General features: G+C 47.4%; 1 protein-coding gene across 2 annotated transcripts in view; it reads left to right on the top strand.

The window, feature by feature from the left end:
- Positions 1-4,738: 4,738 nt before the first annotated feature.
- The window catches only part of atf6 (activating transcription factor 6), a 540,099-nt gene continuing 517,276 nt past the window's right edge, over positions 4,739-27,561 (top strand). For both annotated transcript variants that reach the window (XM_072511677.1, XM_072511678.1), the window contains exon 1: positions 4,739-4,905. In XM_072511677.1, the coding sequence (XP_072367778.1) occupies positions 4,824-4,905 (82 nt within the window). In that variant the 5' untranslated portion in view covers positions 4,739-4,823. The remainder of the gene's footprint in view (positions 4,906-27,561) is intronic.

Genomic DNA, 27,561 nt, shown 5'->3' on the forward strand with positions numbered 1-27,561 from the left:
AGGGACAAGGCAGGGATGTCCTCTGTCCCCATTACTGTTTGCACTGGCGATTGAGCCCCTGGCGATAGCGCTGAGAGGTTCCAAGAGATGGAGGGGAATACTTAGGGGAGGAGAAGAACACCGGGTATCTTTATATGCGGATGATCTGCTACTATATGTGGCGGATCCGGCGGAGGGGATGCCAGAAATAATGCGGATACTTGGGGAGTTTGGGGATTTTTCAGGGTATAAATTGAACATGGGGAAGAGTGAGCTGTTTGTGGTGCATCCAGGGGAGCAGAGTAGAGAAATAGAAGACCTACCGTTGAGGAAGGTAACAAGAGACTTTCGTTACCTGGGGATCCAGATAGCTAAGAATTGGGGCACATTGCACAGGCTAAATTTAACGCGGTTGGTGGAACAGATGGAGGAAGATTTCAAGAGATGGGATATGGTAGCACTGTCAATGGCAGGGAGGGTGCAGGCGGTTAAGATGGTGGTCCTCCCGAGATTCCTCTTTGTGTTTCAGTGCCTCCCGGTGGTGATCACGAAGGCTTTTTTTAAAAGGATAGAAAAGAGCATCATGGGTTTTGTTTGGGCCGGGAAGACTCCGAGAGTGAGGAAGGGATTCTTACAGCGTAGTAGGGATAGGGGGGGGGCTGGCATTACCGAGCCTAAGTGAGTATTATTGGGCCGCTAATATTTCAATGGTGAGTAAGTGGATGGGAGAGGAGGAGGGGGCGGCGTGGAAGAGATTAGAGAGGGCGTCCTGTAGGGGGACCAGCCTGCAGGCTATGGTGACAGCCCCATTGCCGTTCTCACCGAGGAACTACACCACGAGCCCGGTGGTGGTAGCTACACTGAAGATTTGGGGACAGTGGAGACGACATAGGGGAAAGACCGGAGCATTGGGGGGGTCCCCGATAAGAAACAACCATAGGTTTGCCCCGGGGGGAATGGATGGGGGATATGGAATGTGGCAAAGAGCAGGAATAACGCAACTGAAAGATCTATTTGTGGACGGGAAGTTCGCAAGTCTGGGAGCGCTGACCGAGAAATATGGGTTGCCCCAAGGGAATGCATTCAGGTACATGCAATTGAGGGCTTTTGCGAGGCAACAGGTGAGGGAATTCCCGCAGCTCCCGACACAAGAGGTGCAGGACAGAGTCATCTCAAAGAAATGGGTGGGGGATGGTAAGGTGTCGGATATATATAGGGAAATGAGGGACGAAAGGGAGACTATGGTGGACGAACTAAAAGGGAAATGGGAAGAAGAGCTAGGGGAGGAGGTCGAGGAGGGGCTGTGGGCAGATGCCCTAAACAGGGTAAACTCGTCGTCCTCGTGCGCCAGGCTAAGCCTGATTCAGTTTAAGGTATTACACAGGGCACATATGACTGGAACACGGCTCAGTAAATTTTTTGGGGTGGAGGATAGGTGTGCGAGGTGCTCGAGAAGCCCAGCGAATCATACCCATATGTTTTGGTCATGCCCGGCACTACAGGGGTTTTGGGTGGGGGTGACAAAGGCGCTTTCAAAAGTACTAGGAGTCCGGGTCGAACCAAGCTGGGGGTTGGCTATATTTGGGGTTGCACAAGAGCCGGGAGTGCAGGAGGCGAGAGAGGCCGATGTTTTGGCCTTTGCGTCCCTAGTAGCCCGGCGCAGGATATTGCTAATGTGGAAAGAAGCCAAGCCCCCGGGGGTGGAGACCTGGATAAATGATATGGCGGGGTTCATAAAGCTAGAGCGGATTAAGTTCGTCCTAAGGGGGTCGGCTCAAGGGTTCACCAGGCGGTGGCAACCGTTCGTCGAATATCTTGCGGAAAGATAGATGGGGGAAAAAAGAAGGCAGCAGCAGCAGCCCAGGACTTGGGGGGGGTGGGGGGGGGGGGGGGGGGGGGGGGGGGGAGGGATGGGGGGGGGGGGGTGTGGGGGGGTATAGCCTGTGACAAGGCAGTTGCCAATTAGGGCTAGTTTTCATTTTTGTTATTTAATATTTATTTACTTGTTGTTTTTTGTTTATATAAAAAAGGTCATTATTATCTGTATTGTTATAATGTTGTGTAAAGGATGCACAATGTACTGTGTTGGTTGACCAAAAATTTTCAATAAAATATTTATTAAAAAAAAAAATAAACCTCTCGGATAGCGAGCTCCATATGCTGAGGGGCCGTAACGGCCTGGTAGTTACAGTTGCGTGCGAGGGCTTTGAGGTCGCGTAGGTGATCACCTAGCGACTCCCCGGGGCGCTGGCAGCGAGTGGTGAAGATGTGTCGCGCATAGACCTCGTTCACGGGCCGTACATATATGCGTTCGAGTAGTGAGAGGACCTCTGTATAGGACGCGGCGCCGTCGAGCTGGACAGAAATACGATGGCTCACCCGTGCGTGGAGAAGACTCAGTTTCTGTTAGTCCGTGACGGATGGCGTAGACGACGTGGCGAGATAGGCCTTGAAGCATCGAAGCCAGTGCGAAAAAATTTCTCTCACCTCTGTGACCTAAACCTCAGATCGAGTTCCAGTCTATCAGGTTTGAGGGCTGATTCCATATTTGTATATTCAGCTGATTAAATTGAGGCGACCATCAATTCACTGAGAGGCACGTTGAGAAGTAAACCGTGGTTTTAATCAGCTTACAACTGAGCCTGCCTGTGACCGGTACAACAATGAATGCGGCCCCGCAGGTCAGCTGCCTTTATACTTCCTGTAAGGGGTGGAGCCGTGGGCGAGCCCCGACATCCCCCTGTGGGTGAAGCCGTACAATGGCCCATAGGTGGAGCCCACAGGGTTAAACACATAACGTAACACGATACAGCAGTAACATGATATCACAGTGCACTGGTGAATTAACAGTAGTTCCATTCACCACAGACGGGAGTGGAGTGTTTTTCAGGAGGGGTGAGGGGATTTCAGGCGGATATGTGATTTGCTTTCGAGGAAAGCTGTAGTGGCATTGAAGACAGTTCAGAGGAGGTTCATTGGATTGATTCCAGAGATGAGGGGTTTGTCTTGTGAAGCGAGGTTAACAGTTTCGGCCTATACTCTAGAGTTTAGAAGAATGAGGGGAGATCAAATTGAGGTATGTGAGATGCTAAAAGATATAGATAAAGTAGACATGGAGTGGATGCTTCCTCTTGTGGGGCATTCTAGATCGAGAGGTCATAGTCTTAAGAGGTAGAAAATTAAAAACGGAATTGAGGGGAAACTACTTCTCCCAAAGGGTTGTGAATCTGTGGAATTCGCTACCCCGAGTGTGGTGGATGTGGGACTATGAGTAAATTTAAGGAGAAGTTAGACAGATTTTTAATTGGTAATGGGTTGAAGGGTTATGTAGAATGGACAGGACAGTGGAGTTGAGGCCATGATAGATTAGCCATGACTGAATAGCGGAGCAGACTCGATGAGCCAAATGGTCGAAATCTGCTCCTATATCTTTTGAATTTGAGTGCTTCGTTGTCAAGCCGATGGTGTGGCTTTGGGGAGGATGTTTACCTGCAGGAGGTTCAATGTGTGCAAATAGTGGAAACCATTATGTGTCAAGAAAGTCTGCAGCTCCCCGGTGTCCTCCTCAACAAAAGCGCCACTGCTGGTTTTGCCCTTGTTGGTGCGTTTTCGAGCTGCTGTTGTTTGACACTCCGGACCCGCCGTAGTTATCAGGTTGACGTGTTGATTTGCGACGGAAAAACCAAACCTGGGATAGAGAGAGTGTGAGAGAAACCGGGAGGGAGGGATAGAGAGAGTGTGAGAGAAACCGGGAGGGAGGGATAGAGAGAGTGTGAGAGAAACCGGGAGGGAGGGATAGAGAGAGTGAGAGAGACACCGGGAGGGAGGGATAGAGAGAGTGTGAGAGAAACCGGGAGGGATAGAGAGAGTGTGAGAGAAACCGGGAGGGATAGAGAGAGTGTGAGAGAAACCGGGAGGGAGGGATAGAGAGAGTGTGAGAGAGACACCGGGAGGGAGAGATAGAGAGAGTGAGAGAGAAACCGGGAGGGAGGGATAGAGAGAGTGTGAGAGAGACACCGGGAGGGAGAGATAGAGAGAGTGAGAGAGAAACCGGGAGGGAGGGATAGAGAGAGTGTGAGAGAAACCGGGAGGGAGGGATAGAGAGAGTGAGAGAGACACCGGGAGGGATAGAGAGAGTGTGAGAGAAACCGGGAGGGAGGGATAGAGAGAGTGTGAGAGAGACACCGGGAGGGAGAGATAGAGAGAGTGAGAGAGAAACCGGGAGGGAGGGATAGAGAGAGTGTGAGAGAGACACCGGGAGGGAGAGATAGAGAGAGTGAGAGAGAAACCGGGAGGGAGGGATAGAGAGAGTGTGAGAGAAACCGGGAGGGAGGGATAGAGAGAGTGTGAGAGAGACACCGGGAGGGAGAGATAGAGAGAGTGTGAGAGACACCGGGAGGGAGAGATAGAGAGAGTGTGAGAGACACCGGGAGGGAGAGCTAGAGAGAGTGTGAGAGAAACCGGGAGGGAGAGATAGAGAGAGAGTGAGAGAGAAACCGGGAGGGAGGGATAGAGAGAGAGTGTGAGAGTAACCGGGAGGGATAGAGAGAGTGTGAGAGAAACCGAGAGGGAGGGATAGAGAGAGTGTGAGAGAGAACTGGGAGGGAGGGACAGAGAGAGTGAGAGAAACCGGGAGGGGGGGATAGAGTGTGAGAGACACCGGGAGGGAGAGCTGGAGAGAGTGTGAGAGAAACCGGGAGGGAGGGATAGAGAGCGTGTGAGAGAAACCGGGAGGGAGGGATAGAGAGAGTGAGAGAGAGAACTGGGAGGGAGGGACAGAGAGAGTGTGAGAAACCGGGAGGGAGGGCAGTAACCTGGGAGAGGGTCAAGTCCCAGGCCGGGACATGGACACCGAGCTGAGCGAGTGGTCGAATCTGGCCGGGAGCGCCATTGGCACCGTGTCCTGGGATCTGGACCGGGACTGGGGTAAGTATTGGGGGTCCTGCGGGGAGAGGGTTGAATGATTCGGCCATTAGGACAGAGGTTAGAGCCTGGGGCTAGAGTCAGTGACATCAGGGTGAGCGCAAGATGATTTGGGGTTAGATACAGGAATGAATGTCCTGTTACTCAGACAGGGTCAGGAGAGTGGGCGAGGCAGGCTGTGGTTCAAGAACAGGAACTGTGCGGAATGTGGAGTCAGCCCAGATTATAGTTAGATCGTTTTTTTCCTGTATGTAGTCTTTGCAGTACCTCGAAATTCTGAGATGGCTTTTTAAAATCTGAAATAGTGCCTGATAATGCATTACAAATTCAGTCAGGACCTATTTTAAAACGAACCTTTTAAGTATTTTCACTTGGTGTAAAGGCAAACTTCACTTCCTTGGGATAATAATGCTTTAATTGATCAGCGTGCTAATTTTTAATGTATGCCGTCAGAATCAAAAACGTGTTCTGAATGAATACCTTTGCAAGAATTTGAAAAGCATTGAATCAGGGATTGTTCTTCACTACCCTTCACACTCCATACTTATTCACATGGATTTGATGTTGTCACTTTATTGATCTTGACTGCTCAGTGACTCATTACTTGGAATTTGTTTGTGCTTCCAAGGAATTGCTAATTTGCTGTTTGTGGAAGCTTGCTATCCACAAATTGGCTTTTGAACTTCCTATGTTTCAACAGTGATGGCACTTCAGATGTGAAGGATTTGCAACATTCTGATGTTTTGAATGGCATTGTAGAAATGCACATTTTTTTGCGCACTTGCTTTGTTGAAGTTGTCAGTTAAACAGGTGCCAGAATAGAATAGAATCCCTCCAGTGCAGAAGGAGATCATTTGGCCCAAAAAGTCTGCAAGACCACCCATAAGACATTGGAGCAGAATTAGGCTATTTGGCCTATCAAGTCTGCTCTCTCATTCAATCATGGCAGATATGTTTCTTATCCCCATTCTCCTGTCTTCTCCCAATATCCCCTGATCCCCTTATTAATCAAGAACCCACCCATCTTTGTCTTAAAGACACTCGGTGAAAAGGCCTCCACAGCCTTCTGCGGCAATGAGTTCCACACATTCACCACCCTTTGGCTGAAGAAATTCCTGCTCATCTCAGTTTTAAAAGATCATCCCTTCAGTCTGAGGCTGTGGCCTCGGGTTCTAGTTTTTCCTACTCGTGAAACATCCTCTCCATGTCCACTCTATCAAGGCCTCTCAGTATCCTGTAAGTTTTAATGAGATCCCCCTCATCCTTCTTTACTCAAACAGTGCAGACCCAGAGTCCTCAACCACTCCTGATATGACAAGCTCTTCATTCCAGTGATCATTCTTGTTAACCTCCTCTGGATCTTTCCAAGGCCAGCACAACCTTCCTTAGATACGGGGCCTAAACTGCTCACAATACTCCAAATGGAGTCTACCCAGATCCTTATATAGCCGTAGAAATACATCCCTGTTCTTGTATTCTAGCCCTCAATGTTAACATTGCATTGCCTTCCTAACTGCTGACTGAACCTGCACGTTAGCTTAAGATAATCCTCAGTCCCTTTGTGCTTCTGAATTCCTAAGCCTTTTCCGATTTAGAAAATAGTCTGTGCCTCCATTCTTCCTACCAAACTGCATAACCTCACACTTTTCCACTTTGTATTCCATCTGCCACTTCTTTGCCCACTCTTCTTGCCTTCTGCAGCCCCCCTGCTTCCTCAATACTACTGGTACCTTTGCATATCTTTGTACCATCTGCAAACTTTAAAAAATATATTTTTTATTCACCTTTTTCACATTTTATCCCAAATTTACACCCAACAATAATCCGTAACGAATGTAATGTCAATCCCCATATCAGTAACAACGATCCCATCCTCGCATCAAACCGCAGACATCAGCCCGCATGTTAACATAAACAAATGACAAAAAGGAATCAGGAATCACCAATAGTCACCATTAACACAGACAGTCCCTCGCCCCCCAACCCTCCCAGCCCCCCCTCCCCAAATGTTCGATGTGATCCAATTCTCGAAAGTGCATAATGAATAACGCCCATGAATTGTAGAATCCCTCCATCCATCGCCTCAGTTCAAATGTGACCATTTCAAGCGTCAAGAATTCCAGCAGGTCCCCCGCCACACCAGGGCACAGGGTGGAGAGGTTGATCTCCACCCTAACTGGATCCACCTTCAGGCGATCAACGAGGCGAAGGCTACAACATCTGCCTCCGCGCCCGTTTCCAACCCCGGCTGGTCCTACACCCGAATATGGCCTCCCGAGGGCCCGGGTTCAGTTTCACATGCACCACTTTAGAGATTACTCTAAAAACCTCCTTCCAGTAGGAGGATTCCAGTAATCCTCCAGCTTTGGGCAGGACCAAACATTTGAACATGGTTTGTGGGGGGCCCCCCCGCAACGTTCACACACATCTTCTACCCCCTCAAAGAGCAGGCTTATCCTCGTCCTTGTGAGGTGTGCTCTCCACACCACCTTCAGCTGTATCAGCCCCAACCTTGCACACGAGGTGGAGGCATTCGGCATCCGGAGCACCTCACACCAGAACCCCTCCTCCATCGCCTCTCCCAACACTTCCTCCCACTTTGCCTTGATCCCTTCTAGCGGCGCCATCTCTTTCTCCAAAATAGCCCCATAAACCACCGATACTACCCCCTTCTCCAGTCCCCCTGTCATCAGCACCTCCTCTAGCAATGTGGAAGCCGGCTCGACTGGGAAGCTCTGTATCTCCTTTCTGGCAAAGTCTCGAACTTGCATGTATCATCTGCAAACTTAGCAACAGTGCCGTCAGTTCCTTCTTCCAGATCGTTAATGTATATTGTGAAAAGTTGTGGTCCCAACACTGACTCCTGAGACACAGCACTAGTCATCGGCAGCCATACCGAAAAATACCCCTTTTTCCCACTCTCTGCGTTCTGCCAGTCAGCCAATCCTCTATCCATGCCAGTATCTTAACACCATGGGCTCAACTTGTTTAACAGTGTCCTATATGGCACCTTGTCAAAGACCTTCTGGAAATCTAAACAGATCACATCCACTGGTTCTTCTTTGTCTAACTTCCTTGTTACCTCCTCAAAGAACTCTTGATAGATTTGTCAGACATGAGTTCCCCTTGACGAAGTTGTGCTGACCCAGTCCTATTTTATCAAGCACTTCCAAGTGTTCAGCAATCTCATCTTTAATAATGGACTCTAAAATCTTACAATGACCGAAGTCAGGCTAGCTGTCCTATAATTTCCGGTCTCCTGCCTCCCTCCCTTATTAAACAGGGGTGTTACATTAGCCACTTTCCAGTCCACTGGGACCCTCCCTGCCTTGAGTAATTCCTGAAAGATCATCAGCAATGCCTCCACAATCTCCTCTGGTTTCTACACCTCTCCTGAGGTGTAGTCCATCTGGTCCAGGTGATTTTATCCACCTTCAGATCTATCATTTTCCCCAGAATTTACTCCTTAGTGATGTTATGAGGGATGAGGGTCTCTTATGAGGGACCCCACCTAGGTCCAATCCCCCACCTTATCCCTGTAACCCCACCCAACCTTTGGACACTTAGGGGCAATTTAGCATGGCCAATCCACCTAGCCTGCACATCTTTGGACTGTGGGAGGAAACCAGACCACCAGGAGGAAACCCACGCAGATACGGGGAGAATGTGCAAATCCAAACAGACAGTAACCCGAGGTCGGGGTCGAACCCGGGTCCCTGGCACTGTGAGGCAGCAGTGCTAGCCACTATACCACCATGCGCCTGTTCCAACCATTTTGAACAATCCATTATCACTGGACATTGACTTTTTCCAACTAGTTACTGTGGGCAGAACTGGTCGGAACGACACGCTGTCTCTCCTGAACAGACATTGGTATTAAAAGGAGGAAGTTCTGAGTGGACTGGCAGGTATCATGGTAGCCAAATATCCAGGGTCAGATGAAATGTATCCTCGGCTGCTGAGTAAGACGAGGGAGAAAATATCAGAGGTGCTGGCAATAATTTTAAATTCCTCTCTGACTACAGGAGAGGTGATGGAGGACTGGAGTATAGCCAGTGTAGTACTGTTATTCAAGAAGGGAGGAAGGGATAAACCAAGAAACTACTGACCAGTCAGTCCGACCTCAGTTTTGGGCAAACTATTGGATGTAATTATGAGAGTCAGAATTAACCTGCACTTGGCGAGGCAGGGATTAATCAAGAACAGTCAACATGGTTTTGTTTTTGGGCGTGTCCGAGGATGAGGGGATTCTGGCAGGGATTTTCAGATGTCATGTCAAAGCTTCTGAAGGGAGGGTGACTCCGAGTCCAGAGATGGCAATATTTGGAGTGTTGGAAAATCCGGGAGCCCAGGGGGGGGGGAGAGAAGCCGAAGTTTTGGCCTTTGCCTCCCTCGTGGTCTGGAGACGGATTTTGCTGGGATGGAGAGGGATTCGGAGCCTCCAAAGTCAGGGGTGTGGGTCAGTGACATGGCAGGGTTTCTTAGGCTAGAGAAGATTAAGTTTGCCTTAAGGGGTTCATTACAGGGGTTTGCTCGGAGGTGGTAACCGTTCATCGACTTCTTCAAGGAAAATTGACCGTCAGCAGGAAGTGGGGGGGGGGGGAGGTGGGGAGGCATGGAAGTGAAAAATAAGGGCAGGGAATCTTGTATATGGGTAGCTAGGAGTTAGGACGCGGGAAAGTTGGGTATGTTATTGTGGGATTTTTGTGTGTGGTGGATTGCTCTGTGTTTAGAATGTTAAAATATTAAAATTATAAATGCCTCAATAAATTGTTTTCTAAAAAAAAACATGGTTTTGTTAAGGGGAGGTCATGACTAACCAACTTGATTGAGTTTTTTGAAGAGGTGGCCAAATGTGTAGATGAGGGAAATGTATTTGACTTCAGCAAGGCTTTTGATAAGGTCCCACATGGGAGACTGATAGCGAACGTAAGAGCCCATGGGATCCAAGGAAATTTGGCAAATTGGATCCAAAATTGGTTGAGTGGCAGGAAGCAGAGGGTGATGGTTCAGGGTGTTTTTCTGACTGGAAGCCTGTGCTCAGTTAATGTTGGGACCCTGGTGACCCTTGCTGTTTGTGCTTCAATTTTGCGAACGAGTCTCATTTATTTCCCACCTTTTTAAGCATTAAGCATTTTAGAGTGTAATTGACTGATATTTTGTCACTGCTCACTTATTGCATGCAGTCTTATTCCATACAGAGTAATTTTGTTCCAGGATGGGAGACTTGCAATTACACAAGACTATCAAGTTTCTTAAAGTGGCAACCCATGCTTATGTACTGGGATGCTAGTTAATGCTACAAACAGTTGCTGAGGTCCAACCTTCTTCTACTATTGACAGCTGTACCTTCAACTGCCTAGGCTTTAAGTTGTTAGATTCCTTTTCTAAGTCTATCTTCTTTAACACCACCTTTTTGATCAAGTTTTTAGCCACCTGTCCTAGAAACTCCTGATGTGACATGGTGACAGTATTTTATCTGACTATTCATGTGAAGTGTCTTGGGAGGTTGAACTTCCCAAATGCAAATCTTACATAAGATATATGGCACATAAACAGGCCGTTCGGCCCATCCATCCCATGTTGGCGTTTGTGCTCCACCGAATCCTCTCATTGTTCCTCTTCAAAACCTTTCACCCTTACACCCTTCTATGCTTGTTCTACTTAACCTTAAATGCATTTATACTATTCACTTCAACCACTCCCTGTGGTTGCATATTCCACATTTTCACCATTCTTTGGGGAAGGAAATTCCTTCTGAATTCACTATTGGATTTCTTGGTGACTATCTTATATTGGTGGCTCTGATATGTTGTTCCCCACAAGAGGGAACATTCTCTCTGTCTCCACTCTCTCCAAACTTTTCATAATTTTAAAGACCTCAGGTAGGCCATCCCTCAGTCTTTGTTTTTCAAGACAGAAGCCTGTTAATCCTTTCCTGAAACGTATACTCGCACATTTCTGGTATCATCCTAGTAAATCTTCTCCGCTTTCTCTCCAGCATTTCTACATATTTTTTATAATATCGGGTCCACACTGCATGTAGTGCAGTTTAACCAAGGTTATGTAAATGTTGAGAATAACTTACCTCCTTTCCAATTCTATCTCCTCAGAAAAAAAACTTCGTGCTTGATTTGTGTTTTTATGGCCTTTCTAACTTCTGGCACAATTTTGAGTGATTGATGTATTTGTACTCTGAGATTCTTTTGATCCTGTTCTACACCGAGATTTGCATCTTCAAGTCATAAGTAAATCGCTTATTTTTCCTACCAAATGTAAGATCTCACATTTCTCTGTTTTGAACTTCATATGCTGATTATTTATTCATTCTGCATTATTCATGTCCTCTTGCAGTTTCTTGCAGTCCTCCTCCATATTGAATCCCTTCAATTTGGTATCATTTGTACAAATTGTGTTTTTGATTCCAACATTGAAAGCACTAATAGTTGTGGAACACCACTGTCCACTTTTCTGACATTCCAGTCATGTTTTTGGTCCTGTAACACTACCAAAATGGCTCTCACAATTACAGATGCCATCCTTTGTCACTTTGACAAAGATGAACCTCAACCTGTCTGTAGCCTTTGACATGATTAATCACACCATCCTCCTCCTCTGCCCCCCTACTGTTGTCCAGCTGGGAAGAACTACTCTCACCTGGTTCCATTCTTATTTCATAAGTTCGAAAGATATATGAACAGAATTAGGCCATTCGGCCCATCGCGTCTGTTCTGCCATTCTATCATGGCTGATATGTTCCTCATCTGTTACCGACAATGCTACAGACCAAGAGCTGGATTCCAGAATCAGCCAGAACATCTCCTTCTGCGAACACATGATCTTGGAGTAGGCAATTTAGCCTCCCGAGTCTAAACACCTTCAATGTGATCATGGCTGATCCCATCAAGGCCACAACTCCATCATCCTGACTATTCTCTATAACTCTTCAACCCATTGCCAATTAAAAATCTGTCTAACTCCTCTTTAAATTTACTCACTGTACCTGCATCCATCACACTCTGGGCTAGCGAACTCCGCAGATTCATAACCCTTTGGGAGAAGTAGTTTCTCCTCCAATCTGTTTTAAATTTGCTATCTCTTATTCCAAGATTATGACCTCTTGTTTTCGAATGCCCCACAAGAGGAAGCATCTGCTCCACGTCTACTTTATCCATACCTTTTAGCATCTTGTATACCTTGATTTGATCTTCCCTCATTCTTCTAAACTCGAGAGATTATAGGCCAAAACTGTTCAATCTCTCCTCATACGACAACCCCTCATCTCTGGAATCAATCTAGTGAACTGCCTCCAATGCCACTACTTCTTTCCTCAAATAAGGGGACCAATACTGTGCACAATACTAAAGGTGTGGTCTTACCAATGCCCTGTTTCGTTGCAACAATACTTCCTTCCCTTTATACTCAGTTCCTTTTGCTACAAATGTCAACGTTCCATTTCCTTTCCTTATTATCTGCTGCATCTGCATGTTTGTTTTCTGTGACCTCATGTACGAGGACACCCAGATCCCTCTGCATCAGAGCACCCTAAAATCTCTCCCCATTTATGAATAAGTTGCCTCTCCATTTTTTGACCAAAATACATGAGCTCACACTTATCCACGTTAAACTCCATCTGCCATATTTTGGCCCACTCTCCTAACCTATCGCTATCCATTTGAAAGGGTCTTATTTTCTCATTGCAACTTACTGCCCCACCTACTTTTGTGTCATCTGCGAATTTGGCTATAGAACCTTCTATCCCTGTATCCAAGACATTTATACAGATTGTAAATAGCTGGGGCCCAAGGACTGAACTTTGTGGCACCCCACTACATCTTACAATCCAGAAAAAGACCCATATATCCCGATTCTGTCTCCTGTCCATCAGCCAGTCTTCTATCCAAGCTATTAAGTAACCCCTAATTCCATGTGATCTCACCTTGTGAATTAATCTTCTGTGCGGCACCTTATCAAACGCCTTCCGCAAGTCCTATATATATATATCTTGTTAGTCAAACATGATTTGCCCTTCATAAAACCATGCTGACTCTGATGGATAGCGCTTTGGCTTTCCAAATGTCCTGACATTACCTCCTTGATAATTGATTCGAACAATTTTCAACAACAGATGTTAAGCTAACTGGTCTGTAATTTCCCACATTTCACCTCCCTCTGTTTTTGTACAAGGGCGATATGTTAGCATTTTTCCAATCCACTGGAACTTATCCCGTGTCCAGGGAGTTTTGGAATATTATAACCAATCGATCCACTGTCTCTGCTGCCACTTCCTTTAACACCCTAGGATGTAGACATCAGGCCGGGGGACCTGTCTACCTTCAATACCAAGAGATTGTTTTTTAAAAAAAATATGTTTTATTGAAAATTTTTTCGATCAAAATTTTTTCCCTTTACAGATCAAACATAACAGTAAAGAAAGTTTAACAATAAACAAATGACTAATCAACATGGTAATCTAATCATTTAACATAACCTAAAACTTCCACCCCCCCCTCCCCCCTGGGTTGCTGCTGCTGGTCATCTGTCTTCCCTCTAACGTTCCCCTAGATAGTCGAGGAATGGCTGCCACCGCCTGGTGAACCCTTGAGCCGATCCTCTCAGGGCAAACTTTATCCGCTCCAGTTTTCTGAACCCCGCCATATCGTTTACCCAGGCCTCCAGTCCGGGGGGTTTCGCCTCCTTCCACATGAGTAGAATCCTACGCCGGGCTACTAGGGACGCAAAGGCCACAACGTCGGCCTCTTTCGCCTCCTGCACTCCTGGCTCATCCGCAACTCCAAATAGAGCTAGCCCCCAGCCTGGTTTTACCCGGGCCTTCACCACCTTGGAAATCACTCCCGTCACTCCCTTCCAATACCCCTCCAGTGCTGGGCACGACTAAAACATATGTGCGTGGTTTGCCGGGCTTCCGCCGCACCTCCCACACTTGTCCTCCACTCCAAAGAACCTGCTCAGTCTTGCTCCCGTTATGTGTGCTCTATGTAGCACCTTGAATTGAATCAGGCTAAGCCTGGCGCACGAGGAAGAGGAATTTACCCTACTTAGGGCATCAGCCCACATACTCTCCTCTATCTCCTCCCCTAGCTCTTCTTCCCACTTTCCTTTTAATTCGCCCACCAACTCCTCCCCCTCTTCCCTCATCTCTCGGTATATCTCTGACACCTTGCCCTCTCCGACCCACACCCCCGAAAGCACTCTGTCCTGAATCCCCTGTACCGGGAGCAGCAGAAATTCCCTCACCTGTTGTCTTGTGAACGCCCTCACCTGCATATATCTAAGAAAGTTTCCCCGGGGCAACTTATACTTTTCCTCCAATGCGCCCAAGCTCGCAAAGGTCCCATCTATAAATAAATTTCCCACCCTCCTAATTCCCAACTGGTGCCAGCTCTGAAATCCTCCATCCATTCTTCCTGGGGCAAACCTATGGTTGTTCCTGATTGGGGACCCCACCAGGGCTCCCCGCACACCTCTGTCGCCTCCATTGTCCCCAGATATTCAATGTTGCCGCCACCACCGGGTTCGTGGTAAACCTTTTTGGTGAGAGCGGTAGCGGCGCCGTCACCAGCGCCTCTAAGCTCGTCCCTTTACAGGACTTTCTCTCCAGTCTTTTCCATGCTGCTCCCTCTCCCTCCATCATCCATTTACGAATCATCGCCACATTGGCGGCTCAATAGTAGTCGCCCAAATTCGGTAGCGCCAATCCTCCTCTGTCCCTGCTATGTTGTAGGAACCCCCTCCTTACCCTCGGGACTTTCCCTGCCCACACGAAGCTCGTGATGCTCCTGTCTATTTTTAAAAAAAAGGTCTTAGTGATTAGTATAGGGAGACATTGAAATACAAATAAGAACCTCGGGAGGACCATCATCTTAATTGCCTGCACTCTGCCCGCCAACGACAGAGGCTGCATGTCCCACCTCTTGAAGTCCTCCTCCATTTGTTCTACCAATCGTGTCAGATTAAGTCTGTGCAAGGTTCCCCAGCTCCTAGCGATCTGAATCCCCAGGTATCGGAGGTTTCTTTCCACTTTCCTTAGAGGCAGGCCTTCTATCTCTCTACTCTGGTCCCCTGGGTGTATCACGAATAGTTTACTCTTCCCCATGTTAAGCCTATATCCCGAGAAATCTCCGAACTCCCTCAACATCTGCATAACCTCTATCATCCCCCCCGCTGGGTCCGACATATACAACAGTAGGTCATCCGCGTATAGCGAGACTCGGTGTTCTTCTCCCCCTCTAGTCACCCCTCTCCATTTCCTGGAGTCTCTCAAAGCCATGGCCAGAGGTTCAATTGCCAACGCAAACAACAGTGGAGACAGCGGGCATCCCTGTCTTGTTCCCCTATATAATCGGAAATACTCCGATCTTTGCCGACCCGTGGCTACACTTGCCATTGGGGCCCCATAAAGAAGTTTGACCCAGCTAATAAACCCGTTCCCGAACCCAAACCTCCTTAACACCTCCCATAAATACTCCCACTCCACCTTATCAAATGCCTTCTCTGCATCCATTGCCGCCACTATCTCTTCCTCCCCCTCCACTGGGGGCATCATTATCACCCCTAATAGTCGTCGCACGTTGACACTCAGTTGTCTCCCCTTTACGAACCTTGTCTGGTCTTCGTGCACCACCCCCGGGACACAGTCCTCTATCCTCGATGCCAGTACCTTTGCCAGCAATTTGGCGTCCACATTCAATAATGAAATAGGTCGACAGGACCCGCACTGCAACGGATCTTTATCCCTCTTCAGAATTAGCGATATCGTCGCCTCCGAAATTGTCGGGGGTAAAGTCCCTCCTTCCCTGGCCTCATTGAACGTCCTCACCAACAACGGGGCCAACAAGTCCACGTATTTTCTATAAAATTCCACCGGGAACCCGTCTGGTCCCGGAGCCTTCCCTACTTGCATGTTCCCCAGCCCCTTAATAACCTCGTCCACCTCAATCGGTGCACCCAGGCCTTCCACCTCCTGCTCCTCCACCCTCGGGAACCTCAATTGATCCAGGAACTGCCGCATCCCCTCCTCTCCCTCTGGGGGTTGGGACCTATACAGTCCCTCATAAAAGGTCTTGAACACCTTGTTTATCTTCTCTGCTCTTCGCACCGTGGCTCCCTTTTCGTCTCTAATTCCCCCTATCTCCCTCGCTGCTGTCCTCTTTTGCAACTGATGAGCCAGCAGGCGACTAGCCTTTTCCCCATATTCATACCTCCTCCCCTGTGCCTTCCTCCACAGCACCTCCGCCTTTCTGGTGGTCAGGAGGTCAAACTCCGTCTGGAGTCGTCTCTTCTCCATGTACAGTCCCTCCTCTGGGGTCTCTGCAAATTCCCTGTCCACCCTTAAAATCTCCCCCAGTAATCTTTCCCTTTCCTTGGCCTCTGTTTTCCCTTTGTGGGCCCCAATGGAGATCAGCTCTCCTCTGACCACCGCTTTTAGTGCTTCCCATACCACTCCCACATGGACCTCCCCGTCGTCATTGACCTCCAGGTATCTCTCAATACACCCCCGCACTCTTCCACACACTCCCTCGTCCGCCATCAATCCCACATCTAATCGCCAGAGTGCTCTCTGCTCCCTTTCCTCTCCTAATTCCAGGTCCACCCAGTGTGGGGCATGGTCCGAAACCGCTATGGCTGAATACTCAGCTTCTTCCACCCTTGAGATCAACGACCTTCCCAGAACAAAAATATCTATCCGGGAGTACACTTTATGGACATGGGAGAAGAAGGAGAACTCCCTGGCCCTCGGTCTAAGAAACCGCCATGGATCCACTCCCCCTATTTGGTCCATAAACCCCTTGAGCACCTTGGCCGCTGCCGGCCTTCTTCCGGTCTTTGATCTGGATCTATCTAGCCCTGGGTCCAGCACGGTATTGAAGTCCCCTCCCAATATCAAGTTTCCTACCTCCAGGTCTGGTATACGACCCAGCATCCGTCTCATAAATCCCGCATCGTCCCAATTCGGGGCATATGCATTAACCAACACGACCTCCATTCCCTCCAGCCTGCCACTCACCATTACATATCTACCTCCGCTATCTGCTACGATGTTCTTTGCTTCAAATGCTACCTGTTTCCCCACCAATGTGGCCACCCCTCTATTCTTTGCATCTAGTCCTGAGTGGAACACCTGTCCCACCCATCCTTTCCTTAACCTAACTTGGTCCGCCACCTTCAGGTGTGTCTCTTGGAGCATAGCCACGTCTGCCCTTAGTCCTTTCAAGTGCGCGAGCACTCGGGCCCTTTTGATCGGTCCATTCAGGCCTCTCACGTTCCACGTGATCAGCCTCACTAGGGGGCTATCTGCCCCCCTCCCGTGTCGGCTAGCCATCACCTTCTCTAGGCCAGTCCCATATCCCACCTCCGCGCTCCCACTCGCTCCCCAGGCGTCGCATTCCATCCCCGTCCACCCACTCTTTAGCCATTTCCTTTTTGATTTCCGCAGCAGCAACCCAGTTGTGTCCCCCCCCCCCCGCTAGATCCCTTTCTAGCGTGATTGCTCCCCCCATATTACTTCCGCAAGTCAGCTGACTTCACCTGACCCCGGCTACTCCTGCTCACTCCTTGACCCCCCCCCCGTGTGGGGAACTCCCTTGCGCCTGTCTTCCCGCCATAATCTTTCTGGCGCGGGAACAGCCCTTTATCTGACCCGCCTCTTGTGGCGCAGCTCCCTTTCCTCTTTCCCCCCCTCCCATTCCTCATTCTCCGCCTATGTCCCTTCTTTCCTCCCTCACCGGCGCCCACATTTCCTAGTGTCTCCCCCCATCCCAATTTACTTCTCTATTTACATCAACCATAACAATAACATTCCCTACCGTATCAGTCCCTCAGTTCCGATCCAATTTCTCCTCTTTAATAAAGGTCCATGCTTCTTCCGCCGTATCGAAATAATGGTGTCTCTCCTGGTACGTGACCCATAGTCGTGCCGGCTGCAGCATCCCGAACTTCACCTTTTTGTGTAACACCTCCTTGGCTCGGTTAAAACTCGCCCTCCTTCTCGCCACCTCCGCACTCCAATCCTGGTACACCCGTACCACTGCATTCTCCCATCTGCTACTCCGCACCTTTTTAGCCCATCTCAGGACCTCTTCTCTATCTTTAAGGCGGTGAAATCGCACGATTGTCGCCCTGGGTGGTTCTCCCACTTTTGGTCTTCTCGCCGGGATCCGATGTGCCCACTCCACCTCCAAGGGGCCCGCAGGGGCCTCAGCTCCCATCAATGAGCTTAGCATCATACTTACATAAGCTCCACAGTCCGCTCCTTCCACTCCCTCAGGGAGACCCAGTATCCGAAGGTTCTTCCTTCGCGCTCTGTTTTCTAGGGCCTCAATCCTTTCAATACACTTTTTATGGAGTGCCTCGTGCGTCTGTGTTTTGACCGCCAGGCCCAGGATCTCGTCCTCATTATCCGTCACCTTCTGCTCCACCACGCGGAGCTCTGTCTCCTGGGTCCTTTGTGCCTCCTTAAGCCCCTCAATTGCCTGTAGCATCGGGGTCAGCACCTCCATCTTTAGTAGCTCCACACACCGTCTCAGAAATTCGTCTTGCTCGGGCCCCCATGTCGCCTGGGCTTTCTCCGCCGCCATCTTGTGTCTTCTCCCTTTCTGTCCCTTTCGTCGACGATTCCTCGCGCTGCAGCTGCCGCCGCCGATATTTTCCTCTTTCGTTGGGGGGGGGGGGGGGGGGCTCCCTATTCACTCACCCCACACCGGGTTGCGTCGCCCAAAAATTTCCCGTTGGGGCTCTTAAAAGAGCCCGAAGGTCCGTTGGAGCTGGAGCCGCCGAAACGTGCGGGTAGCAGGGCATCGCCGCAACTGGAAGTCCCATACCAAGAGATTGTTGAGTACCGTTTTCCTATTGATACTGATTGTTCCAAGTTCCACCCTTTCTATTACCTCTGAATTGCCCGTTCCTGTAGGAATGGTACCAGTGACCTCAACCGTGAAAACTGAGGCAAAGTATTGATTTAGCATCTCTGCCATTTCTGTGTTGCCCACTATTCACTCACCAGTTTCATCTTCCAAGGGACTAACAGTCACCTTAGCAACTCTCTTCCCTTTTATGTACCTGCGTAAGTTTCCGTTGTCCTTTTTGATATTCTGCGCTGTTTTTTTCCGTAATTTACCGTAGCTCTTTTTATTACTTTTTTAGCATCCCTTTGTTCATATTTGAAAGTTTCCTAATCTTCCAGCCTGCCACTGGCCTTTGCAATATGATATACCTTAGATTTGTCTTTATAATATCCTTCACCTCCTTGTTTAGCCAAGCATGTTTTTTACCCCCTTCCCATCTTTCTTCCTCACTGGGATGTATTTTAGTTGTGAGGAAGTGAGTATCTCCTTAAACAACTGCTACTGTTCATCAGCTGTCCTACCTTTTAGCCTTACTGCCCAGTCTACCTGGGCCAAATCTGTCCTCATGCCTATGTAATTTCCTTTGTTAAATTCCAGAACGTTTGTGTGGGACTCCACTTTTTAGCCCCCAAACTGAATCTTGAAATCTACCATATTATGGTCACTACTCCTTCATGGATTCTTAACTATTAGGTCATTAATTAAGCTCTCCTCATTACAGAATACCAAATCGAGAGTAGCCTGCATCCTGGTTGGTTCCCGAACATACTGTTCCAGGAAACAATTTCTGATACATTCAATGAACTCTGCCTCCAGGCTACCTTTGCCAATTTGATTCCTCCAGTCTATGTGCATATTAAAATCACCCATTATTATTTGCATACCTTTGTTGCAAGCCCCCAGTATTTCCTGGTTTACAATGTGCCCCACTGTAGAACTACTGTTTGGGGACCTACAGATTACTCCTAACAAGGATTTCTTCTCTTTGCTATTTCTTATTTCTCCCCAAACGGATTCCACATCTTGATCTCCAGTGCTTATGTGATTTCTCATTACAGCACTGATCCCTTTCGCCACCAGCAGGGCTACGCCACCGCCTTTCCCTTTCAGCCTATCTTTCCAAAATACTGCATACCCTTGGATTTTTTCATTTCATAGAATTTACAGAGCAGAAGGAGGCCATTTGGCCCATCGAGTCTGCACCGGCTCTTGGAAAGAGCACTCTACCCAAGCCCACACCTCCACCCTATCCCCATAACCCAGTAGCCCCACCCAACACTAAGGGCAATTTAGCATTGCCAATCCACCTAACCTGCACATCTTTGGACTGTGGGAGGAAACCGGAGCACCCGTAGGAAACCCACGCACACACGGGGAGAACGTGCAGACTCCGCACAGACAGTGACCCACGCCGGGAATCGAACCTGGGACCCTGGAGCTCTGAAGCAATTGTGCTAACCACCATGCTACCGTGCTGCCCTTTTTAAAAAATAGATATTTAATTCCCAGACCTGGTCTCCCTGTAGCCACGTTTCTGTAATCCCCACCAAGTCAAAACTTTTTGTTTCGATTTGCGCCGTTAACTCATTAGGTTTGTTACAAATGCTTTGTGCATTTATATCAACAGTTTTAAATTTGTTTTAATGTTAAATTTCCCTCCTCTTCTAGCATTCTTGGTGCATTAAGACAGTGACCTGTTCTGTCCCTCACTTTTATATTCTGGTAACCATCCATCACATTGCTAAACTGCACTCTCACCTCCTCCTTTAACTTGGGTTTTCTAGTTTCTGCGACAACTGAAAAGCCCCCCTCCCTTTTTAGTTTAAAGCCCGACCTACAGCTCTCGTTACGCGATTCGCTTGGACTCTGGTCCCAGCATGATTCAGATGAAGACCGTCCCTTTGGAACAGGTTTCCTTTGCCCCAGTACTGGTACCAATGTCCCATGAATTCATTTCTCCCACACCAATCTTTGAGCCATGCATTTGCCTCCTTCATGTTATTGACCTTGTGCCAATTAGCTCGTGGCTCAGGTAGTAATCCAGAGATTATTACGTTTCTGGTTCTGCTTTTTACTTTCGGTCCTAGCTGTTCATACTCCCTTGTCAGAATCTCTGTCCTTGTTCTCCCTATGTCGTTGGTACCAACGTGGACCACGACAACTGGATCTTTACCCTCACACTGCATGTTCCTCTGCAGCCCAGATGAGATATCCTGAACCCGAGCACCAGGCAGGCAACACAACCTTCGGGATTCTCGATCCTGGTCACAGAGAACAGTGTCAATGCCCCTAACTAGACTATCCCCGATTACGACTACATTTCTCTTCTCTCCTCTCACTTGAATGGCTCTCTGTACCACAGTGCTGTGGTCAGTTTACTCATCCTCCGTTCAATCTCCGCTCTAGTCCACACAGGGAGCAAGAATCTCAAACCTGTTGGACAGGGATAAAGGCTGAGGCTCCTGCAACCCTACCTCTTGGATCCCTCTACCTGTCTCACTCGCACCCACACCCTCCTGTCCCTGACCACTGGCCGAATTTAAGTTTGCTATTCTAAGGGGTGTGACTGCCTCCTGGAACACCGTGTCCAGGTACCTCTCCCCTCCCGGATGTGTCAGTGTTCAAAGTGTTATATTACTGGGTTTAAGTAATATATGTTGTTACTAGCTGTAGATGATGTTGAAGAACACTTGAGTCTTCGAAGTAAACTGAAAGAATTTATTAAGTAACGATAGAACTAATAAATGAGTTTGACACTCCACTGAACTAACTCTAGCAATAAAGTAAGAATAAATAACTGTACAAACTGTATCTAAGCTACACGTGTCTAGGCTGTGATCTTACTCTGTTACACTGCTGCTATCTGATAACTCCTGCATGGAAAGAGAGCTTGAGCTTCTTGGAGCCCAGTTATATAGTGGGTTTTGTAATGCTCTCTCGTGGGAGTGTTACAGTTAGGTGTTGTGATTAACCCTTTAGTTACATGTCTGTCTACATATCATCATATCACAATTTCTTTTTACGTTTCTTGCTTGGCAACAAGAAAAAATGGACAGTGAGATGAAAGGTAAGAACATGATATGTACATAGCAAATATGTTCAACAAAATGTTCATAAATTCAGTCTTTTAGGTCGTCGTCTTCTTGTTCTCGATTACCTTCTTAGAAGTTGCGGTGGAGACGTCGATGTTTTGATAGTTGTGTGTGAATCACGACTAGTAGAGTTGTTGGTTATGGTGTCCCGAAATAGTTCTTCAATAAATGGAACTTGAGGAAAAAGCAATTGTGGGCTTGTGATTTTCTGAAGTGCCCTTTGATTTCTACGAATGATGTTGCCATCAGAAGTTTTGAGAATATTGGATCTAGGTGCGGCTTGTCTAATGATGACAGCTGGAGCAGACCAACCTCCATCAGGGATTTTGATTCTGATGGTATCTTCTGGAGATAGCGATTCCAGAGTCGTTGCATGACTCAAGTCTTCTAAGTAAACTGAAAGAATTTATTAAGTAACGATAAAACTAATAAATTAGTTTGACACGCCACTGAACAACTCTAGCAATAAAGTTAGGATAAATAACTGAACAAACTGTATCTAAGCTACACATGGTGTCTAGGCTGTGATCTTACTCTGCTACACTGCTGCTATCTGATAACTCCTGCATGGAAAGAGAGCTAGAGCCTCTGGGAGCCCAGTTATATAGTGGGGTTTGTAATGTCCTCTAGTGGTAGTGTAACAGTTAGGTGTTGTGATTAACCTTTAGTTACATGTCTGTCCACATATCATTACACAAAGCTCAGACTGCAACTCATCGATTCTGAGCAGGTGTTTCTCAAGCAACCAACACTTACTCCAGATGTGGTCACTGAGAACACAATGGGGTCCACCAGCTCCCACATAATGCAGAAACAGTACATCACCTGATTCTCCATCTATTTTATTGAATTAATTTTTAATTTGTTTTTTAACTCTAATTTTTAATTTTGTAAACACTTTTTATATTCTCTCCTTATTACCTCTGCCTGAAAGCAATTTAGAAACTGTAATAAAGTGGGTTTTCAAATTTAAGTTTCCCTATTAGCCAATCAAATCAGTCTTCCTGTCACTTGCAGATTTCTTTCCCAGTCAGAACTCTGTCAGTTAGGTTGAGACTAAACCAGTCTGTTCACAACCTTGGTGCCAGATTTAATCTCAGTGAGCTTCCGACCTAACTCGTGGCATCACCAAGAATACCTATTTTCACCTCCAGCCATTGCTCGACCTCACCCCACATGCCAACTCATCTGCAGTTGAAAACCTCATTTGTGCATTTGTTACCTTGAGATGTGACTATTCAAATGCGCTCGTGGCTACATTCCATACACTTGAGATCATCCAAAGCTCCGCCGCCTTTGTCCTTACTTGCACACAGTTCCATTCACTTATCATTCTATGTTCACTGATCTACATTGGCTCCAGGTCAAGTAGCTTCTTGATTTTAAAATTCTTATCCTTGTTTTCAAACTTTTCCATGGTTTTAGCCCTCCCAACTCTGTAATATCTTCCAGTCCACACCCTCTTTTGAGATATCTGTGCTCATTTGATTCTGCCTCCTTGAATATTCCTGATTTTAATCACTCCTCCATTTGTGGCTGTACTTTAAATTCTCCACCCGCTAAATTCTGGAATTCCTTCCCTGAACTTCTCAACTTCCCGACCTCTATTTTGTCCTTGAAGTTAAATCTTGAATCCAGATTTTTGACCATCTAATATCATGTTTAAGTGGATGGGTGCCTAATTTTGCTTTATAATGCCTTGGGATATTTAGCTATGTTACATAGATACATAGATACATAGAAGGTAGGAGCAGGAGGAGACCTTTTGGCCCTTCGAGCCTGCTCCGCCGTTCATCACGATCATGGCTGATCATCCAACTCAATACCTAATCCTGCTTTCTCCCCCATAGCCTTTGATCCCATTCTCCACAAGTGCTCGATCGAGCCACCTCTTGAATATATTCTATGTTTTAGCATAAACGACTTCCTGTGGGAATGAATTCCACAGGCTCACCACTCTTTGGGTGAAGAAATGTCTCCTCATCTATGTCTAAATGGTTTACCCTGAATCCTCAAACTGTGACCCCTGGTTCTGGGTACATCCATCATTGGTAACATCTTCCCTGCATCGACCCTGTCTAGTCCTGTTAGAATTTTATAAGTCTCTGTGAGATCCCACCCTCATTCTTCTGAACTCGAGTGAGAATAATCCCAGCCTGGTCTATCTCTCCTCATATGACAGTCCCGCCATCCCTGGAATCAGTCTGGTAAACCTTCGCTGCACCTCCCTCGAGAGCAAGAACATCCTCCCTCAGAAAAGGAGACCAAAACTGCACACAATACTCCAGGTGTGGCCTCACCAAGGCCCTATATAATTGCAGTAACACATCCCTGATTCTCTACTCGAAACCTCTCGCAATGAAGGCCAACATACCAATTGCCTTCTACCGCCTGCTGCATCTGCATGCTTACCTTCAGCGACTGGTGCACAAGGACACCCAGGTCTCGCTGCACACACCCTCTCCCAATTTACAACCATTCAGGTAGTAATCTGCCTTCCTGTTTTTGTTTCCAAAGTGAATAACCTCACACTTATTCAAATTATACTGCATCTGCCATTGATTTGCCCACTCGTCCAACCTGTCCAGATCATGCTGTAGGATCCCTGCCTAGATCATGCTGTAGGATCCCTGCCTCCTTGTCACAGTTCATCCTCACACCTAACTTGGTATCATCTGCGAACTTTGAGATGTTACATTTTGTTCCCTCATCCAAATCATTAATATATATTGTGAACAGCTGGGGTCCCAGCACCGCTCCCTGTGGCACCCCACGAGTTACTGCCTGCCAATTTGAAAAAGACCCATTAATTCCTACTCTTTGTTTCCTCTCTGCCAACCAGTTTTCTATCCATCTCAATATATTTCCCCCAATCCCATGTGCTTTAAGTTTGCACAATAATCTCTTATGCGGGACTTTGTCAAAAGCCTTCTGAAAGTCCAAATATACCAGATCGACTGGCTCCCCCTTGTCAATTGTACTGGTTACATCTTCAAAGAATTGCTACAGATTTTTCAAGCATGGTTTTCCCTTCATAAATCCATGCTGACTCTGACTGATCCTGCCACTGCTTTCCAAATGTTCCGCTATAAAGTCCTTGATAATGGATTCAAGAATTTCCCCCACTACCGATGTTAGGCTTACTTGGCTATAATTCCCTGCTTTATCTCTACCTCTCTTTTTGAATATTGGAGTGACGTGAGCTACCCTCCAATCTGCTGGGACTGTTCCAGAATCTATAGAATCCTGGAAGATGACCACCATGCATCCACTATTTCCAGAGCCACCTCCTTAAGTACTCTGGAATGCAGATTCTCAGGTCCTGGGGATTTATCCGCCTTAAATCCCATCACTTTTCACAGCACCATTTCTCTACTAATGTTGATCTCCCTCAGTTCTTCCCTCTCACTAAACCTTTCATTCTCCAACATTTCTGATATCTGATTTGTGTCCTCTTTTGTGAAGATAGAACCAAAGTATGTATTCAATTGCTCAGCTATTTCTTTGTCCCTTATTATGCATTCCCCTGTTTCTGTCTGTAGGGGGCCGACATTTCTCTTTACCAATCTCTTTCTCTTCCCATATCTATAGAAACTCTTAGTGTCAGTCTTTATGTTCCCTGCAAGCTTCCTTTCGTACTGTACTTTCCCCTTCTTTCTCAATCCCTTCGTCCTTCTTTGCTGTATTCTAAACTGCTCCCAATCCTCAGACCTATTATTTTTCTTGGCCAATCTTTATGCTTCTCCCTTGGATCGGATACTATTTCTAATTTCCTTTGTAAGCCATGGATTGACCCTCTTACCCATTTTGCTTTTGTGCCAGACAGGAATGAACAGTTGCTGTAGTTCCCCCATGCATTCCTTGAATGTTTGCCATTGCCTATCCACTGTCATCCCTTTCAGTAACTCTCCCCAATCTCATCAAGGCCAACCCATAGAGTCATAGAATCATAGAATTTACAGGACAGAAGGAGGCCATTCGGCCCATCGAGTCTGCACCGGCTCTTGGAAAGAGCACCCCACCCAGGCCCACATCTCCACCCTAGACTGGACTGGAGAATAGCCAATGTTGTTCCTCTGCTTTCGAAGGGTAGCAAGGATAATCCAGGGAACTACAGGCCGGTGAGCCTTACTTCAGTGGTAGGGAAATTACTGGAGAGAATTCTTCGAGACAGGATCTACTCCCATTTGGAAGCAAATGGACGTATTAGTGAGAGGCAGCATGGTTTTGTGAAGGGGAGGTCGTGTCTCACTAACTTGATAGAGTTTTTCGAGGAGGTCACAAAGATGATTGATGCAGGTAGGGCAGTGGATGTTGTCTATATGGACTTCAGTAAGGCCTTTGACAAGGTCCCTCATGGTAGACTAGTACAAAAGGTGAAGTCACACGGGATCAGGGGTGAGCTGGCAAGGTGGATACAGAGCTGGCTAGGTCATAGAAGGCAGAGAGTAGCAATGGAAGGATGCTTTTCTAATTGGAGGGCTGTGACCAGTGGTGTTCCACAGGGATCAGTGCTGGGACCTTTGCTCTTTGTAGTATATATAAATGATTTGGAAGAAAATGTAACTGGTCTGATTAGTAAGTTTGCAGACGACACAAAGGTTGGTGGAATTGCGGATAGCGATGAGGACTGTCAGAGGATACAGCAGGATTTAGATTGTTTGGAGACTTGGGCGGAGAGATGGCATTTTGGAAGGTCTAATGCAGGTAGGGAATATACAGTGAATGGTAGAACCCTCAAGAGTATTGAAAGTCAAAGAGATCTAGGAGTACAGGTCCACAGGTCACTGAAAGGGGCAACACAGTTGGAGAAGGTAGTCAAGAAGGCATACGGCATGCTTGCCTTCATTGGCCGGGGCATTGAGTATAAGAATTGGCAAGTCATATTGCAGCTGTACAGAACCTTAGTTAGGCCACACGTGGAGTATAGTGTTCAATTCTGGTCGCCACACTACCAGAAGGATGTGGAGGCTTCAGAGAGGGTGCAGAAGAGATTTACCAGAATGTTGCCTGGTATGGAGGGCATTAGCTATGAGGAGAGGTTGAATAAACTCGGTTTGTTCTCACTGGAACGAAGGAAGTTGAGGGGCGACCTGATAGAGGTCTACAAAATTATGAGGGGCATAGACAGAGTGGATAGTCAGAGGCTTTTCCCCAGGGTAGAGGGGTCAATTACTAGGGGGCATAGGTTTAAGGTGAGAGGGGCAAGGTTTAGAGTAGATGTACGAGGCAAGTTTTTTACGTAGAGGGTAGTGGGTGCCTGGAACTCGCTACCGGAGGAGGTGGTGGAAGCAGGGACGATAGTGACATTTAAGGGGCATCTTGACAAATACATGAATAGGATGGGAATAGAGGGATACGGACCCAGGAAATGTAGAAGATTGTAGTTTAGTCGGGCAGCATGGTCGGCACGGGCTTGGAGGGCCGAAGGGCCGGTTCCTGTGCTGTACATTTCTTTCTTCTTTGTTCTTTTTGTTCTATCCGCATAACCCAGTAACCCCACCCAACGCTAAGGGCAATTTTGGACACGAAGGGCGCATGGCCAATCCACCTAACCTGCACATCTTTGGACTGTGGGAGGAAACCGGAGCACCCGGAGGAAACCCACGCACACACGGGGAGAACGTGAAGACTCCGCACAGACAGTGACCCAAGCCGGAATCGAACCTGGGACCCTGGAGCTGTGAAGCAATTGTGCTAAC

The sequence above is a fragment of the Scyliorhinus torazame genome, chromosome 7, assembly GCF_047496885.1.
Source record: "Scyliorhinus torazame isolate Kashiwa2021f chromosome 7, sScyTor2.1, whole genome shotgun sequence".
NCBI lineage: Eukaryota > Metazoa > Chordata > Chondrichthyes > Carcharhiniformes > Scyliorhinidae > Scyliorhinus > Scyliorhinus torazame.